Below are 19,145 nucleotides of genomic sequence, written 5' to 3'. Positions count from 1 at the left end.
TTGTTTTGTTTTGTCGCAGACAATATTTTTCATAAATTTAATACTAAGCTGCTGCACTTTTAGTTGTTCAATGAGAGCCATTGTTAACACACTTTTGCCTAAATTTTTATGGATGTTTATTGCTTTACTGCAAAGTGCTTAACAATAAGCAGTTTGTCGTAATTTTTGAAAATGCCTAAAGAATCCTCCAGTTGCCAAGTGACAACACAGGAACATACAAGAGTTTTCGATAATGCTGTAAGCAATGAAAACATATGCCTTGTCCACTCTTCATTGTCAGAGGAAATGGAACAGGAGCACTCATCCAATCCATCCTCTACTCGAAATTCAATGCAGAATGCTAAAGTTTTTCTTCCAGCGGAGACAGCAAATTATGTTGCCCCTTGCCTAAGACAGCCTACAGAAATGTGACCTAAAACTCAAGTTCAACACATTGCTCGAGATGCGTTAAAAAAAATTTTTTTAAAGAAAGAACAAAAAAATTAAAGAAATTTTACTGAAGTTTTTTACAATTCAATGTTTTATTAAAGTCAAAAAATATGAACTATATATCTGAATTTGTTTCAGCAAGAACGCAAGAACTTTTTAAATCAGCAAGTACAGCATCAGCAAGTATCTGGTATCTGGGTTGGTACGCAAAGGTTATAACATTAAATTTATATCAAATGTAGGTAGCTCATTTTGTTTGATACATAATAAAGTCATATCTTATTTTAATAATAAATTTATAACCAACATATATATAATGATATTTATTTACATTTGTGCCAAAAATTTTTTTTTTTAAAGTTACATTCAATTTAATTACATGAAATTTATGTCAAGCGTATACACGGTATTTATTTATGTTTTAAAATAAAACATATTATTCACTTTGCAATAAATGTGTTTCGTAATAACGCATCTACTCTGTATTATGCCAAATCTGTAATAATTGGTCATTCAATGGAATATTGTGCAGTTACTGCTAACTGCCAGTTAAAAGTGTATGAAAATTACTAGTGCAAAGAGCAGGTAAACAGCAGTATCTGCTTTGATCAAAATTTTGAATGCGAAATCAAAATGAAACAAACTGTCCAAAAAATATTTCGATACAAACATATAGAATCACCCAAAATCAAATTTCGATATTTTATTGATGTTTGTGGAAATCAAAAACGCATTTCTTCAAATATCTTAAAAACTCATTTTTGTAGATACTGCCGTTTATTTTTGCACACAGCAGATTTGCTCTTTATATGTGCATCTGATTTTTGGTGATTATAATGTCGATTTAAACATTGATTATCTTCAGAATATGTGAAGAAATTAATGAAAACAGCTCCCCTTTTGTTAAGAGGGTGCTCTTGCACCATCATGGATTTAAAAAAAAAACTTTTTTTAACAATCATTTTGGGTTTGTTTGTGGTGCTGATGCACAAGTGAAAGATTACCATACTTATGATATAAGAAACTTACTTCTTTAGTAGCCGATTCTGGAGAAGGAAATTCAATTTCTAATACTTGTTTTAAATTGTATAGCAGAGAATTATATTCACTCCTACAAAAGAAAATAATAATGTGACTCTCTTATCAATGTATCTCACAGGCTGCTCAAAAAGTACAACATAGTCGAAAAAAGTTTAATTACATTTTACTAGTCCACTTAATAGTAACTTGAATTAAATAATGGAAATGATAGCTAGGAGAAGGGTTCAAATTACAAAGCAATAATAATTTCATGTTAAACAATGAAGAGAATCTTCGCCACTTTTTCTTCACATTTTTCATAAATCAACTTTTCGAGAGGGAGAGAATTGAAGAGACCATATTCACAACACACAACTAATTTATTTTTCTACTCACTGACACAATATACATGATGGACAGCCAATTTGCCCTTTTTCCGAATAGCGGTCAAGAGATATGCCATAAAGTTATCCCGCTATTCGGTCAGGAGGTTTTTTGCAGTCATGCCTTCATGACCGTCTATAGCCATATAACACAGGCGCTCTCATGCAGCTGCGCAGTAGGCAATCGTGGAAAGCCCGATTACGCAATTATGGAGATCCCAGTTATTAAGCTTGGGATCCCTGTCAAGTGTTACGCAATGAAACCGCATAGAGCATATAATTTCTTACAAACAAATAATGAACAATCATTCTCGTCAAATCAGCATATCTTCATACTTATACTGTATTACCCCATATCAGCCAGTATACTGGAAATAAGTGAGGTTGACATTGACCAGCATGCCCGGAAATTTAGAATTCTCTGGCATGATAGATAATTTGAATTCATTAAAAAAAAAAAAAAAAATATATGTATATATAAGACCACACCAAGAGCCCATAGATGCGCAATGCAGCAAAACTATATACATATATATATATATATATATATATATATATATATATATATATATATATATATATATATATATATATATTCCATATATATATATATATATATATATATATATATATATATTCCACAATTACACGGGATGAGTGTTTCAAATGAAATGTGAAATTTTTTGAGCTGTGCAATTTCTCAAGTAAAAAAGTAGCTCTAGTTTATACATAGAACTAGAGGGACTTATGATGAGTAGTACTATCAATGCTGATAATGACTGTAATGAAAAGGAGTCAGGTTTGACTGATATAAAAAATGAATTAGAGGGAATAATTTCTAAAATATTTGTTGAGACTGAAAAATTTGTTTATTTAGTCACAAATGGAAATATTTAAGCAAGAAATGAGACAAAATTAGCATGTGTTTGTTAATAATGTAATTCACTTGCTATCGCTTTATTGATACGCCAATAAAATGATTAGCTGAACTGCAGTAATTGTGATTAATTTATAATCTGTTTTATAAATCGCAATAAATTCCTTTCAGAAAGGTGAATTTTCTTACCCATAAAAAAGTTACATTAAATTCTTTATATTGTTGCAAAATATTTGAATTTTAAGAATACAAACTTTTGCTCTACTTTAATTTTTTTTAATAAAATTATTCCTAAATGGATTAGATTTTTCTCATCAGAATAATAAAAATAGCAATGTTAAGTAACATTTTAACAAAATTAAATTGTGTATAAATATTAATAAGTAAACAAAAAATGTAGCACATTATTTTTAAGATTAACACATATTTACCATATAAATTAATCATTTTTTCTGGCATGCCAGAAAGGACCAGGCAACGGTTTTTAAAAAACTGTTTATGAACAGATAAGCTTTTGCTGTTGTTAAAAAACTACAGTAAAACATGTCAAAATCTGATAAGCACTAAACAATTGGATATGGAGAAAATTAGTATGGGGAGAAGGGGGGGGGATTCGGGATTGCAGAATGATTTCACTTTCCATGAAAAGGGGGTATACTTGATGGAAGAGTTACTTAATGGTATTATGGTATGAACTGAACCCCTCTCCTCTAAAAGAATTGCAGTTGTGGCACTCAGAAGAATGAATAGAAAATCAGAAAAAATGCATATTCATATTTTTAAATAAAAGGTACATCTCTTGGTAAAAGATTTTTAATTTAAAGAGAATACAAAAAGAAATTCAGAGTATTTCAAAATGTAAAAACGTGAAACTTGAAATGTGTGAACTGGATGACATCCAGAAAGATTATACAAGGGTGCCCAAAACGGGGAAAGTTGAAATTTTTGGAAGATTTTCTTTTTGAATGACTTGCTCTAATTTTTTCTCTTTTGAGGCGAATTGTTCTTTGGGGAGGGGTGTGCCATTCCTCTTGGGGCCAAAACTAGATTATGCCAAATTTCAAGTCTATAACTAGGGCTTTTTTGAGTCCCGTGTGCTCTAGTGGTTACAGCCATTGTTTTTCGCTAAGTGGACTTCGACTTTATTCCTGGTAGTGTGAATGGGAAGGATCCCTCCACCCCTCTCTTGCAATATAGTATTCCCAAAGCTTTGTGTGAAAAGGTACAGAGAAGGCAGAGATGAGGATTTTTTGGGGAAGACACCATCTAAATGCAGGAGTATGAAGGGCTCTACAAGAAAATTCTCTAAATTTAGTTGTATAACAAGATATCTGGAGAAGTACAGTATAACTTTGATTTAACAATACATTTCACTGGTCCGGATTTGGCTGCATTGAGTGTCTATGCTCCTCGATTTAATGATATCCTTGATTTAACAATGATATTTCTGTGTCCCTTGACAATCGTTAAATCAAGGTTTTACTGTATACTGAACTCTTTGGAGTCATAGTAGTAAGACAAAGTTTGAGAGTAAGAATGTGTGAGTACATAGGACACAGCAGAAAAGTTACTTACCACAGATGTATATTGGAATTGAACTTTTCTCTTACAGGTTCTACAACTTTAAAAGGGGTGAAAGCATAATTAAACATCTACAACACATAGAGACATAAACATATGTAGCAAATAATTTATAAAAGCACATTGAATGCACACAGGTTTTATTTTAAAGCAGTGAATTTTAGCTACTATTTAAAACAAAATTACTTTTAAGTAGTTTTTAAAGACAAAAACAAAACATTACATGTTGCACAAAAACAGTGCACCTGTTTAAAAATTCAATCAAAACAATTTGCACTTAAGCATTATTATGCCTCAAGATATATTAGGCAAACATTAAGCTTCTGTTACAGGGGAGAGTGAATGCAAAAAAATCTGAACTATTTTTATGAGAAGGTGATAAACCATTTTGTAATAAAAAAGCTAGAAATTAAAATAATAGTTCTAGACAGTTATATTTCCTTCTCATTAGTCAGTTTGTATTTAGAAGAGTGATTGTTATTTTGCTTTGTGCTATATAGAACAAATTTAAACACTTTTTTTGAAAAAATAATTACGAACACTGCAAATTTTACCACACAAAGAACAATTTTAAAATATTAATCTTTTTAAACAACCAGCTTTTGATGACATACTACTAATACAGTGGAATTTTGATAACTCAACACCCCAAGGGAACATGAAAACATGTCGACTTAAGCAGGTGTCAACTTACTGAGGTTCCATAATTTTAATTCCTAAAGAGTTTCTGTATCATTTAATAACGCTTTATACTCACATTATGAAAATTAATTCTAGTAAATGAATTTTCTTTTCTTTTTTTTTGAAAATATCATAAAAAATTGCTAATATTTTTAGAGTACCTTGTGAGGAATAAATCTACAATTTTTGAAGCGAGGTGAAAAAGCTTCTTGTCAGTCTGTTGAAGATAAATAAGTTCTGCTCATAGCATCTGAGCAGCATTTGCAAAACATTTCATGGTGCCTTTTTTCTCTAATGGACGTCCATGGGTACATTTACCTTACTTTTTTAGAATTGTACTAACTGCACTGAGTGGTGGATGACTCCCCTGGATAAAAGATGGAATTCTCTAAAACAGCTTTCCAGAAACCAAGAAACCGCATCATAAAATTCTGAGAAAAGGTCAGTATGAAAGAATGTCGGTAGAAAAAAGTGGACTAGCAATTAGATGTCGAATTATAGGGGTTCCTGCAGATGTGCATCAAGTTAGAGAGGTTTTTACTCATTGAAATTAGCATTGGGCGCAACCATTAGAAAAATTAATGTCGAGCTAGTGGAGTAGTCAAGTTACCGAAATTTCACTGTATTCCTGAAAGTAGTACTAGTACACTTTATTTTTGTACCTCACATCATACTTCAAAAATAAAAGATCCAAAACTAAGAATTAAGTAAGTATACAAACAATGAGACTATACACAGAAGATTAAAACACACCCAAACTAAAATAAAAACTTACTTCTGTCAGGACCAAGATAACTGCAAGTTGGTACAGCTGTAGGCCTCGCTGGGTCAACAAGTAATAATAAAGATACTCCAGATGCTAGAAAATGTTTTTAAGTGCATAAGTAATTTTAGAAGAACAATGCTTAAATGAAATTTGTGTTTATTAATACTGAACTGTTATATAATACTGAAATAATACAGTAGACTTGATTACCTCGAGTAACAAGTTTAGAGTCTCAATCCGATTTTGTATATTAATTGAATTAATGAAAGTGAAAATGAGTAGTGGCAACAAAAAGTGTTCCATAGAAACAATACAGTAAATAAAATATTTTGCTTCATTCTTTGACATAGAAAAAGTATATAACGCTAATCGTAAAACATGTTGCTAATAATAAAATTAATTTTAGTAGAAGTGTATGTATATTCATATACCTGCTCACAAACACTTCATTGGTAACCCAAACTCCAATAAATTTAACTGAACACGTCAAAAGACAAATAGAAAAGTGATATTTTAGCGGTCATTGCTAGAGTGAGTGCAAAAATTCCAACTTTTAGGAACCATGTCCGAGAATATGGCTTTGCAGTTAAAGGCACAATTTTGAAATGTTGCAATAACGTCAAATCAAATGAAATATGATTCTTTCTTTAGTTCTAGAGAAATTGAATTTTTATCCCAAAAGTTGGATATTTTGATTAACCCACCAGAAGATGACAAATACATCGCCAAGACTGATTTCTATTTTTGAGGATACTGAAACTCATAAGATTTAAAACCTAGGACGATAAAAAACTTTCCAAACTACTATGTGAAATACAGATCATTGCTACAGATAAAGTCAGTAAATCTTTTCTTAAAACTCTTGGGTTTTAAAGGCTACCAGTAGAAATGTTGAGCATCTTGACAGTCAGTGTTGACGATTTATTAAAATTGGTGTACTATAACAAATCAAATTTAATATGCTAGAAATATACATAGTTACTTGAATTTTAATGATTAAACTCTTAACCCCTTCAGACCTGGTGTCCGGTATACCGAACAACCACTTTAAACAGCTGTTAATCATTTAATAATTGATTTAATTAGTTGATTTGTTTTGTAGTTGAATCTTTACATTCTGCTTATTAAAATCTGCAAAATAATTTTTCGTTTTGCGATTGACAACACTGACATATAAGGATTGAGAGATAGAGTAGCTCATTTTTCCAACCATGGATTTGCATCTGAAAAGCGAGGTTTTTTCCCTTATTTTTTTAAAAATATATAATCTTTAATTAATCGTTTCAAACACTTATATTATGTTTCATAATTGTTTGTAGAACATTTTATAATGAAGTTTGTTTGGTATTTTATCGTTTTTGTATATGAAATATTGATTTCAAAAATATAAGTTTGGAATATTGGACGTGCCATTACTCTTTTAATTTTTATCCTACAAACTCAAAGTTTTGTCTATAAGATATCCTTTACCATAGTACACTGTGTACCAAATATCAACATTTTTGGTCAAATATTTCATAATTCCGACTAAAGGGGTTAATGTCATAAAATTTTTTAAAAGCTAAGCTTGGTTTGTTGCAGTTTTAATCATCTTTGTTTCACAATTTAGTACCTTTGATGGTATCTGCTCAGCAGAGTTGCAGCCACTTTTCTGTCCCAGGCACACCAATTTTTTTTTCCGAACATTGAAAAAGCATCAAAGATATTTTTTCTCCTTGCATCATCTTACCACAGTCTTTGCATCTTTCATACTTGGTAAATATGCTCACAATATGAAACTCGGGATCATCTTAATCACAGTTTAGCTAATTTGTTGTTTCTGCAGAATGAGTTCTTACTACCATGTATTTTATCAAAAGCCGATCTGACAAAATTGATTCAAAAAGGATCAGGTTTAAAGAAAAAAATTGTTTTGGAATGCAAAAAATTTTAGTTTTAATTTGTTATAAAAAGAATAGATGGGACCATTCCACGAAAAAGTCAACCGTTTGTGCCGCACGTCATCGTTCACATATTTCATTAAAAAGTAATAATTTTAAACTTTGAGGACAAAATTTTTTGCTTAAGATATCACACATAAGTTTGCAATTCGTTAATCAGAAAAAATTAGTTCATTAATGTTTTTAAGTATTATTTTCAATGACATATATGAAGTATCACATGCAGGACAAAATGAGTTTTTGGTGGAATGGCCGATGCCTTATTGAATCCATTTGCATTATACACCCAGCTGGGAATTATTGATAACTTTATATACGTTTAATAAACTGCAGTAACTATGGATTAACTTAAGCACAAATTGTGAGAATCAAAATTTGGTTGAAAGGTCTAAAGTGTGAATACCTAATGGGGGAAAAGCAGTAAAATTTTGAATAAATTCAGAAATGCAGTTTAATACTTTAGCCAGAAAATTGCATATTTTAGATAGGTTTTTAATTCATATCATAGTTTTGTCTAAGAATTTACTGCAGAAGGTAAAATTGTTGCAATACTTCATACTAACATATAGCAATTCTTCTTTTACAATCACTTCTCTTAGGGTTTTCAGGTTCCAAAACCCAGGTTTTTGCATCAATTTCATCAAGATTATCCCAAAACTCTGAGTGCTTCATTAAAACTTCTTGGAATGCACTAAATATTGTTGAAAAAGTATCATCCTGAAAAACATTTTATAAAAATTAAGCAGAAGGATAAATTAAATAAATAACAAGTAGTTTCGCCCAGAATGAAAAGAGCCTACTTTAAGGTAATCCAACATAGACTTTTTAGCATGTGCTCAATATTCTAGCTGAGACTGCAAGTAATGTCAAAAAAACCTTTCTAACATTTAAAGTGGATTTCAAAAAACAAAAAAAGACTCTTTCTTCAGGTGAAACAACTATGTAAAAAATAAATTAATAAAAAATAAAGTAGTAGCACCTTTGAAACAATGCAGCTAATATATTTTTTTTATTCAAAAAAAAAAAAAAATCTCAAATAATTTTCATTTGAAAAAAGAAAAAAAAAAAGGAAATCAAAATAAATACATTTTATCAAAAGAAAAAAAAAATCATCTGTAGCTCTTTCTTTCGCTGAAAATCAAGAACCATGGATTTTATTTTTCCCAGTTGCCAGAACTTAAAAAAAAAAAAATGCTTTAGAAAATAAAATAATAATAAAAAGTTATCTTAAGTAAATAATTTTCAAACACATAAAATAAAATAAAATCTCTGCACAGCACTTTCTTTCTTTTAAGAAGATATCCACTCCAAATTTCTTCTTGTATCACATTGTTAAAAATAAAATATATGATTAAAAACTGTAGAATGAAAATAAAAACAAGTCATCTCAATAATCATTATTTCACAATAAAAAATTGACCTTTAAGTTCGAAATGTATATTTGCTTTAAATTTCCCCATAGGCGTTAATGTTCAGCTTTTCCTTGAACTGTTCAAAATTGAACGAAAAAGTTTTCAAATAAAATTTGAAATGAATATGGGAATGAGATGTCCTTACCAAGATCTTTCAAAAAAAAAAAAAAAAAGAAAAGAAAAGTTTGGAATTGGACTATTTACTCATAAGTTATTAGGAAGGGAACAGACAGGCATACACACACAAATTCTGTCTTGCAACCTTACTTTCCAATTTTTAATTTTTTAATATTTATTTCATTATTTATTTTTTGCTTTGAGCAAAATATTTGCAATGCATTTAGCTTCTTTCATGCTTTTTTTCCCTTTCTTTTACCTTTATGGGAAAGTGGGTTAAAAACAAACAGTTTAATATTATTTGCGTATCACTGTCAGAAACAATATTGCAAAGTTCATTTTTCATTAGAACACAGCAACAACAGAAACTATTTGTTTTGCTTTTCTTTTATTATGTAGTGAACAAAGGGGAATCATTCCTTGCAATAGGCAGTAATAAAAAAACTAAGCACATGTTTCCTACAAAATACAGAAGGTTAAAGGGCGTAGGTGTTTTCAGTTTTTTTTTTTTCGGTAGGAAGAGGAGTCTCAGAGTTGTGATACCTATTCTCATATATATAATAGCCAATGATTGTGTAAGCTGTGTGTTTCAACAATGAAACTCGTGCCACGGCATGATAATTTGATAATATATTTTGACAATGTTTAACATGCAAGGAAGGGCTTTGTTGCGACAAGGAGGAACTGGATCTGGTAACTTAACTGTTTTACTGGTAAAACTGTGTCATTTCAGAGGAATGAAAAAAACGAAAGCATGGTCAACAATGAACGCTACCTACTGGAGTTTAGGGTCAATCCACTGGAATTAGGGTTATAATTTCAAGCAACCTTAATTCCATCATAAAACAGGCAATGGCTTTCTTCAAACGTAGAAGCAATTTCCATCCATTATACCTTGAGGAGCGATTTTCTAGTTTTAAAATAATATTCAGACAAAAACTTCCATCATAAGAAATATTACTTACTGGAAGCCATTTAAAGTCGAATACTTCAGGCAAATCATATTCATATCGAGGTGGTTCTTTTGGAAACTAAAAATAAATAAATGCATAAAAAAAAGTGGATAACAAAAGTTAACAAACAAGCATCAATAAAACAACAGTAAATTCTTAAGCATAACAAAAAAATAGACCTCCATATGCTAGTGTAAAATTAAAGTCACTAACACAGAATCTGAATCTGTGACAACTGAAGAAATAGTTGCAGCATTGTAAATGAAATTTGGGACTGAGATATTACTGTGGGAAAAAAAGAAGCAAAATACAAATATAAATGTGATGACCAGCAACAGGCTCTTGGCCCAGATAGGCTTTTCCTAGTCAATTTATTAGTCTCCAATGAAGATCAATGGCCCTCTAAAAGCTATCCACCCCCTTGCTCATTACCACCTCTTCGGGTAAGTTATTTCAAGTGCCCACAACCCTACTAAAGTAGTAGTTTTTCCTTATTTCCAGGTTAGCCTGAGATTTGAATAGCTTAAAAGAATGACCGCTCATCCTGCTTTCGGTGCAAAAATTTAATCTATTAACATCATTCATTTTGATAAATTTAAAAAACTGAATCATGTCCCCCCTGATCCTCCTTTGCTCCAGGCTATACATATTAAGCCTATTTAGTCTGGTATCATAATCTAAATCTGAAAGTGCCCTTACTAGTCTAGTTACCCTTCTTTGAACCCTTTCCAATACACAAATATCTTTCCTCAGATAAGGCGACCAAAACTGCACGACATATTCCAAATGGGGGCTTACTAAACTTCTATATAAAGGCAGAAGAACCTTCTTAGATTTGTTTGAAATAGATCTATTGATAAAGCCAAGCAGTCTGTTGGCTTTGTTACTTGCAATGCTGCACTGTTGACTAAACTTGAAGTCCTGATTTATTAAGATACCCAGATCAATAACATTTTCTGCCTGACTAATGATTGAACCTTGTAAGCGATAACTCGTACGCTTATTTCCATGACCTAAGTGTAGCACTTGACATTTTCCTACATTAACTGCCATACCCCACTTATCCGCCCACTTAGTAATATAATCTAAATCCTCTTGAAGCTGTTTTACCTGTTCCTCATTTTCTACAATCCCCATAAATTTTACATCATCAGCAAAACAAAATATGCTTTCAGAAAAATTCTCATTGATGGGGCATTCCAAGGTATTTGTGACATAGGGGTGTCCGTAACAAAACTTGTTAAAAGGTTAAAATTTTTATATATATTAAAAAAGAACATTCCAAAGGACACACATGTCATATTTTTTTCTTCATTTACTTCATATTATCCATGTAATCGCAATCAAAACATCAAAAATACAATTTTTAACGTTACGGACTCTACATTGATTTTTTCTTCAATAGTGACTTGAACCGAATTCTAAGTCAAAACTGGTGCTTGGGACAAATAAAGTAAAGGATTATCTCTAATACATATAATAATTTTAATCAAAAAGTGCATTCGTTAAAAAATTATAAGTTGTGAAAATGGTGATTGTAGAGTCCGTAACAATAATTAGAAGAAAAGTTTTGTTAAAATTTTTATTTATGCATTTTATATCACTAAATTGAATGTTTTCTAACTTCACCTATGGTGTTACAATATTCTAAAATAAGTTTCATGATTATTTAAATTCGGTATTTTTAATTAATTTTCTAAATTTGGTTACGGACTCTACAAAACGTTACGGACTCTATATTTGGCAACCGTTTCAACACAGCTCTTTCTTTACCAAAATGTGTGAACAGCCTGCACAAGAAAAAAAAAAGTAGCCCTTTAAATGAAATTACAACTTATACTTAAAAAAAAAACTTTGACTTTCAGAAGAATTTTGACTGAACAAGTAAGTGTATAGGGGGAGTCAGGGCACATTGGTCTGGCTCTCTACTTTTCTTCTTTTTTTTTTATCTCATCATAAATTTCAATTCGTAATTTTATTTTCTACCATGAATTAAATATTTCTCACCACCCCAGAAAATTTTCAATTCATTACCTTTTTCCCCATTACGAGAACTTTGTGAAGTGAACCAACCTGCCACAGTCCCGGTGTCCCCACATTACGAACTCAACTTCTATTAAAATTTTAATGTTAAATATTATCCAACATTTGTACCAAACAAATGTTTTATGATTAGAATCAAAAACCAAAGTTTAAAGATCAATATAATTAAAATTGACCAACATTTACTGTTACTCTTTTTCAACAATCAGCACAATTTGTGTTTTTAGCAACTTCACTATTGCTAATACTGGAGTATTGCTTTTTTAATTGTTCTAAAAGTTTTTGTGTGTTTTCTAAAAGTGAAGCAACATACCCCAGGTACTTGGTCTAAAAAAAGTTGTCCTGATTTTTTCCTTACAACAAAAAATAAACTGCTAATACTTAAGAACTAAAAAAACTTATTTTAGCAGAGGAATTCAATTTATTGCTTCATTTTTCATGAAAACCATTTAAAAAAAATAAAGTTGCTTAGTTATGAGAGTTAATCAATTAAAAGTAGCACAGCCAAAATAACAGTTTCTGAAATTTGTTTGAAATAACTGTACAATATGATTTCATTATAGGAATTGTAGAACTATAGGCGCTACTTTTTGTTGGTCGTAAATTTAAAAAAAAAAAGGGTATTAAAATTATCAAGGCCGGTTTAACGAGTCCCAATTTACCCTATTATCTTATGGGATGTTGACTGATCTGGTGATCCCAAATTTCAGTATATTTCCAGTGTGACATTTGAAAAATTTCCAGTATAAAATAAGAGTATATATTGTGCAAAAAAAAAAAAAAAAAAGAGAAAAAAATCACTTTCACGTTAAAATAAAGGAACAAAGTAAGACATGTCAAATGCCATTTCGTACATTAATATTAGGGCCATTAAACAAAAATATAAGATCTTTCGTGCCATACATGACTGAGACTGATCATACATTTAATTAATTAAATGCAATTATTTAAACCGGAAATGAATAAAATTTTGTTGCTTAAAAATATATGTGATTCCTGAAGCAAAAAATGTTGCCTTTTTAAATTAAATTAACAGAAAATTTAACTTAACTTTTAAAAATGCAATTTAAAAAGTATTTGGTTAAAAACATCTTCCTAACATGTCTCACCCCCCCCCCCTCAAAAAAAAAGTTATCCCGAAATTTCGACTTAACGAAGATGGTCCGGTATTGATCACTTCAGATAACCAAGGTTCTACTATAAAAGTTGAATTGTTAGTGAAATTTGCATTAAAACCTATCTTTTCTAATATCAAATTCAAGACTGAAGAAATCAACATATCACTCGGTCTGTTCCAACAAGAGGCCACCTTCAATCTGGTAACCCCCACCCCCCCACCCCTAGAGTTTAGGTGCACCTCCCCTAAATATCAAAAACCTCTCCCCAAAAATGAGAAAAATACCTCTCAAAACACCCCCTAAAAAAATTTCAATGGCACAGTCTGCGGCATGCCCCCCCCCCCCCCCAGGTGGGCACCTTTCACATATATGATGAAAAAATAGTCATAACAGTTGATTCTATCATTGTAACTATTGAACAATGAGGTAGTATTGTTGTTGTTTACACTCTATAAACAATAATTCAAACAATACTCGAACGTGACAAATATGTAGAGTCCGTAACATGTTCATAATCATGCAGTTCTTCAGTAAATAATTCCGTAAAAAATATTTTTTACCTTTTTAAAAAATATTTTGGTGCTTAAATGTATTATAGATAAACTGAGACATAGTGGAAAACCTTCATTAGGTAAGAGTAGTTATTACTTTCACAGAAAATTTGAAGATAGTTTAAGCAAAAATTTCCATGTCTTTTTAGCGTAGAGTCCGTAACATGCTATATATCTTCCTATATCTTTAGAAATTCAACACAAATCTAAACTTTTTTCAATGTTATGACATAACTACACATATTACTAATCATTTACAAAAAGTTTAATTTTACTATTTGCACTAATCATGAGTAGGAGGCTAAAACATCCTTATGAAGTGTAGAGTCCGTAACAGCCAAATACCTTGGAATGCCCCTGATGTCATTCATAAAAATAATAAACAAGAGAGGCCCTAAAACTTAACCCTGAGGAACCCCACTAAAACATCACTCCATTTAGAATGATTTCCCCTCACAACTACTCTTTGTTTCCTTCCAGTCAGCCAATTTCTAACCCAAAATAAAGTTTTTCCTCCTATTCCTATATCAGCTAATTTGCAGAGAAGAGCAACATGCGGTACCTTATCAAAAGCTTTTTGAAAATCAATATAAACAACATCCACACATTTTTTGGTATCTAAAGTCAAGGTAACCTTGACGTAGAAATGCAATAAATTAGTCTCTAAGAAATTCATAATATTAATTTTGATCAAAATTTCGAAAATCTTACAGACCACTGAAGTCAAACTTACAGGTCTATAATTCCCAGCATTACCTTTAGACCCTTTCTTGAAGAGTGGTGTTATGTTAGCCAGTTCCAGTCCTCTGGCACTGCCCCTCAATTATAAGAAGCATTGAAAAAATGCAAAATAACATCCACTAATTCCTCTGCACATTCAACTAAAATTTTTGGATAAATATTATCTGGTCTTAGTTGCTTTAATTTTTTCCCAATGAAATAGAACCTCCTCCCTGGAAAGCACAAAATCCTCAAGCTGCATAATAGCTTATGTCTTGTTAGTGTCAACTGTTGAGATACAGTTATTGCTAAACACACTGGGAAAAAAGTTAGTAAGAACATTTGCAATATCCCTATCGTTTTGGATTAAATTTCTATGCTCATCAACCAATGGCCCAATTTGACTATTGTGAGCTTTCCCAGAATTAGTGTAAACAAAAATTTTTTTAGGATTCCCATCAATGTTATCTGCTGGCCTTTGCTCCAATTCCCTTTTCCAAATCCATACCAAATACTTAAAATTGTATCTTGCCTTACAATACTGGAGCCTATCTGTACTCTGACCAGTTTCCTTAAACTGACGAAAAGCTGCTTGCTTATAATTTAGCATTTAAATAACAATGTAGAAAAGAGGAGAGTTAGTCATGACACAGGAAACAGTCAGTTCAAGATACATTGTATTTCAAGAAAGATCTAATTTGGAGCTATGCCACTGCATACTGCTGTAGAAGACACACGAAGAATTCTTATAACATTTATGAGGGTGCCAAGAAATGTTCTGTGATAATTAAGCCTATTCTTCTAAAAACGCAGGTTTTAATGTCCATGTCTTAAGGGGGAAAGAGTGACATAGCACAATAGTTTTTCCAACACCATATCAAACACAGGGCTGCTGAGAGCTCAACCAGGAGCTCAGGCAAAATATTAACTTGCGGGCCCCCCTTGAACTTTTCAAAAAAAAAAAAAAAAATCCTGACTGTCCTCACCCCTTATTTACATTTCATTAATCTCAGTTGCGCTTTCTATACCGCTACATCTGCTTCATAGTAATCTTATGCATCATACCATGAGCAAGTGAGCCAGTGTGCACATTGGAGAAACGGAATTGTATTTGGTAGTTTTTCTTCGTAAAAATATTTCAAAAAGCCGGTCAAAAAAAAAAAAAAAAAAAAAAAAAAAAGCTAATCATTATAATGTTAAACAAACATTTGGGCACTTTCAAAATTCTTGAAGCCACTCTTTTTTTTTTTTCAAACGTATATACATAACAAGAGACAGTCCAGTTTTTTGTTTGGAGGTTTGAGGGGTGGGTAACTGCGATTACTAGTATAGCACAATCATATTTAGACATGGTATTTTGTAGTAAGTTACCGCTCTTAGGGCGGTAACTTACTACAAAATACCATGCTTTGCCGTCAAGTTTGAATTAAACCGCACCACTGCTGCAGTCACTCATCTGGTGTGCTAATTCTACATTAGCTAGCAGTTTCTTTGGCTCTCTTGGCTCCCTTAAGAGGCTTTTCGCCTTCAGCTCAGGTAATTCCTATTCCGGGCTAATGGGTGCTAAAAAGCACGAAACTGCAGTCCTCGGATGGAATAACTGAGCTGGTGGTGTATTTTAAGTGTCAAAACTTGTAATTTTTACTTTTGCTCCAACTAAAAGCAGTTACTGCCGCAACTTAAACATTTCAAAAACAAGGAATCATATAACAAAAACATGTTAGATATATGTTTTATCGCTCATTTTCTTTCAAAATTCTTCTTCTGTACCAACCATCAAAATTACTTGATTGCTATTTTATAACAGTAATAAACAGGGCTCACACTAGAGAAAAAGTAAGGTGGGAATTCCCATTCTGACCAAAATTTTTTAAGGGATTTTCAAAATCGAAGTTGGAGTGTGTTTTTTTTTAAAATTATTATTTCTTGAACATTTTAGATAAATATTTATTTGAACAAGGTATTTGCATATCATGTAGCACAAAACTTATTCAACGAGCTTAATATTGAAAGAGAGCATTCTATTTATTTCTAGAATAAAAGTGCATCTTATTATTTTAAAGAGATATTAACTTTTTTTCTTTGAAGAAAAATTAACGTTAAAAATGTCTTTATTTTTGTTATATTGATCAAGGTTCTTTTCTCTAATCAACCAGTTACTAAATGGTGCGCTAATGAAGTACTCTCACAAGTTATAAACAATTCCGTCAATGCCTCCAAAAAAAAGTCTGAAAATGGGGATTTTGAGTGTGAAAGCATTTAGTGGCAGCTTTAACACAAAATGGATTAAAAAATACATTTTGTTTGGAGCAACTAGAAGCAGAAGATAAACTTTTAAGTTCCAAAAAAAAAAAAAAAAACGTTTGAGCGTTCAGTAAACCCAGAGTTAGTCTCAAACCTAAAGCTAGTCTCAATCTTTTATCCCTGTTTCTTTGTGGCTAAATTTAGATTCTTCTGTTCATTGATAATAAAATAGTAGTTGAAAATCATCATAAACCATTCCATTTATATTCATGTTTTTCTTAAAAGAAATATGAAAAATTGAAAAATCCGAGTTGAGAAATTTTGTAATCTTTTAAACATATGTCCTTCAATGGCAATCAGCGGGAACAGCCCACAAAGGGATTTTAATTGAGTTTGATTTTAGAAAAAGTTTCGGGAATAATACAATCTTGCATTCTAGCATGAATCCTGGTAATAAATATCAACACTTCAATCATCAAACGATAAAATAAAAACCAAGTCATATTATTCTAAGTCTTTACTGCAATTTCAATTAAAATAATAATGTCATGAAATAAAAGGTCAGTAGCTTTCCAATGGTTTGCCATATTGTCACCTCTTTTATGAACTTATATCATCAATTCATTACAGTATATTATAAAACTTGGGAAAAATATAAAATCCATATTGCCAAACTTGTAAAATGGCAGACATCCGTTCTTCCTACCCTACTAATTTTCAGGTTATTGACTTGTTTCTACCTACATCACAAACAATTGACATTATATTTTTGTAACAAACTTCATGAAAATCAGCCAAATAATCTTAGCTTTACACTAACTACTCAAAGATTGGCCAAAATATTTTTAATTTTAATGTTATCAGTACTACATAAAAACAATACTGTACCTTTTCTGGAATCCAGAGCTTCAAAATGTGTTCTCGATCAAACTCATCAATGGCTTTCAAATGAACAGATTGAAAATCAGAGCTTATGTAATGAACCCTATGGGAACAAACATACATATATTTATACATATGAAAGGAAACAGCACATCATAATTTTAAATGCAGGAAGAAAAAACAATACATTGTAATATAATTATTTGATTATTAAGTACAATTCAAACCTTTTCAAAATTTATTCAGCCTATATAATGCTCCATATATTTTATGCTTAGTTTTTTTACAAAGCAAAACTAATCAACGTATAATAGGATTTAGAAAAAAAATCAGTAAGTTACATACTTGTCCCAACCAACTGCTTGAAGTTGCTCAAGTAACAGGTTATATCCCATATGTAAATCCACTGTTTGATTTATGGCAGTTGAGCGCAGTTGCATAATCTAAAGAAAATAATACAACCCTTTATATAATCAATTTTGAGTTTCATTGGTGAAGAGAGAATATTAAAAATGCTTCAAAACTTCAAAGGGAAAAAAATCCCTCATCATCTTAAACTTGTTTGATCACATTTAATTCTACCTAATCTTAAAAAGTCGATTGTTATTCTTCCTGAAATAATTTATTTTGTGCTCATTGGTACATCGTTTTATGTTTCTTTAAATGTCAGTGTTTTGTTAAAGGCAAATTCTTTTATACCCAATTAAAAAGGCAAATGAAGCTTACCAGTCATGGACATTTGAAATTTCATTTGAGCAAATTATTATTATTATTATTTTTAAAAAAATTCTTTAGGATTTGAATTCCTTATCTGCACTAAAATTTGATTCCTTTTTCACAATTTCAATAATTGTGACTATGACAAGTTTCCATTAAAACATATCCCTAAGTACATTTCAAATGTATGCAATCCAGACTCAAGTTAATCAGCTTTCTTTGAAAACATTATTCATGTGCTATTCCTTTCTAATAGCAAATATATTTTCTCTTAAAAAAAAAAAAAAAAAAAAAAAAAAGCTAAGGCGAATGTTAGATTTTAAAAAAAAGGTTCTTTTATGGAGTTTGAATAATTCTGTGATCTTCTGCTTGTGGCACAGTACCACAGCTTTGTCCTTTTGAAAATGCTTTCCCCCTTCCACATGAAAGGAGAAAGATTTATCTTGAATGCAGGTTAATAAAATATAAACATCATGAGTCACAGCATTTATTGTTCTTCATCGAACAAATCAATGCCATTTTAATTTTTCTTTTGAGTTTCAATTTCAATTTTCTGCTACCCAGGTCGGTTCCTGGGGTAGGTGACCTAGGCGGTCGCCTAGGGCAGCAAATTTTAGAGGCGGCAAGGGTCAAAACTGGATTTTTTTTTTAACGAATATCTGTTTCAGCGCCATAAGATTCACTGCTTCAATGTTAAAAAGAAAATAACTC

At 31.1% G+C, this 19,145-nt stretch overlaps 1 protein-coding gene across 2 annotated transcripts in view; it reads right to left on the bottom strand.

The window, feature by feature from the left end:
• The window catches only part of LOC129224029 (E3 ubiquitin-protein ligase FANCL-like), a 42,475-nt gene that overhangs the window by 10,463 nt on the left and 12,867 nt on the right, over positions 1-19,145 (bottom strand). For both annotated transcript variants that reach the window (XM_054858426.1, XM_054858427.1), the window contains 7 exons: positions 18,063-18,160; positions 17,724-17,820; positions 10,172-10,237; positions 8,241-8,394; positions 5,747-5,830; positions 4,285-4,330; positions 1,459-1,540 (listed from right to left, as the gene is read on the bottom strand). In XM_054858426.1, coding sequence (XP_054714401.1) covers positions 1,459-1,540; positions 4,285-4,330; positions 5,747-5,830; positions 8,241-8,394; positions 10,172-10,237; positions 17,724-17,820; positions 18,063-18,160 — 627 coding nt within the window. The remainder of the gene's footprint in view (positions 1-1,458; positions 1,541-4,284; positions 4,331-5,746; positions 5,831-8,240; positions 8,395-10,171; positions 10,238-17,723; positions 17,821-18,062; positions 18,161-19,145) is intronic.

The sequence above is a fragment of the Uloborus diversus genome, chromosome 6 (genome assembly GCF_026930045.1).
Source record: "Uloborus diversus isolate 005 chromosome 6, Udiv.v.3.1, whole genome shotgun sequence".
Taxonomy (NCBI): domain Eukaryota; kingdom Metazoa; phylum Arthropoda; class Arachnida; order Araneae; family Uloboridae; genus Uloborus; species Uloborus diversus.
The sequence above is the reverse complement of the archived record's forward strand: the minus strand, read 5'-3'. Positions and strand labels throughout refer to the sequence as shown.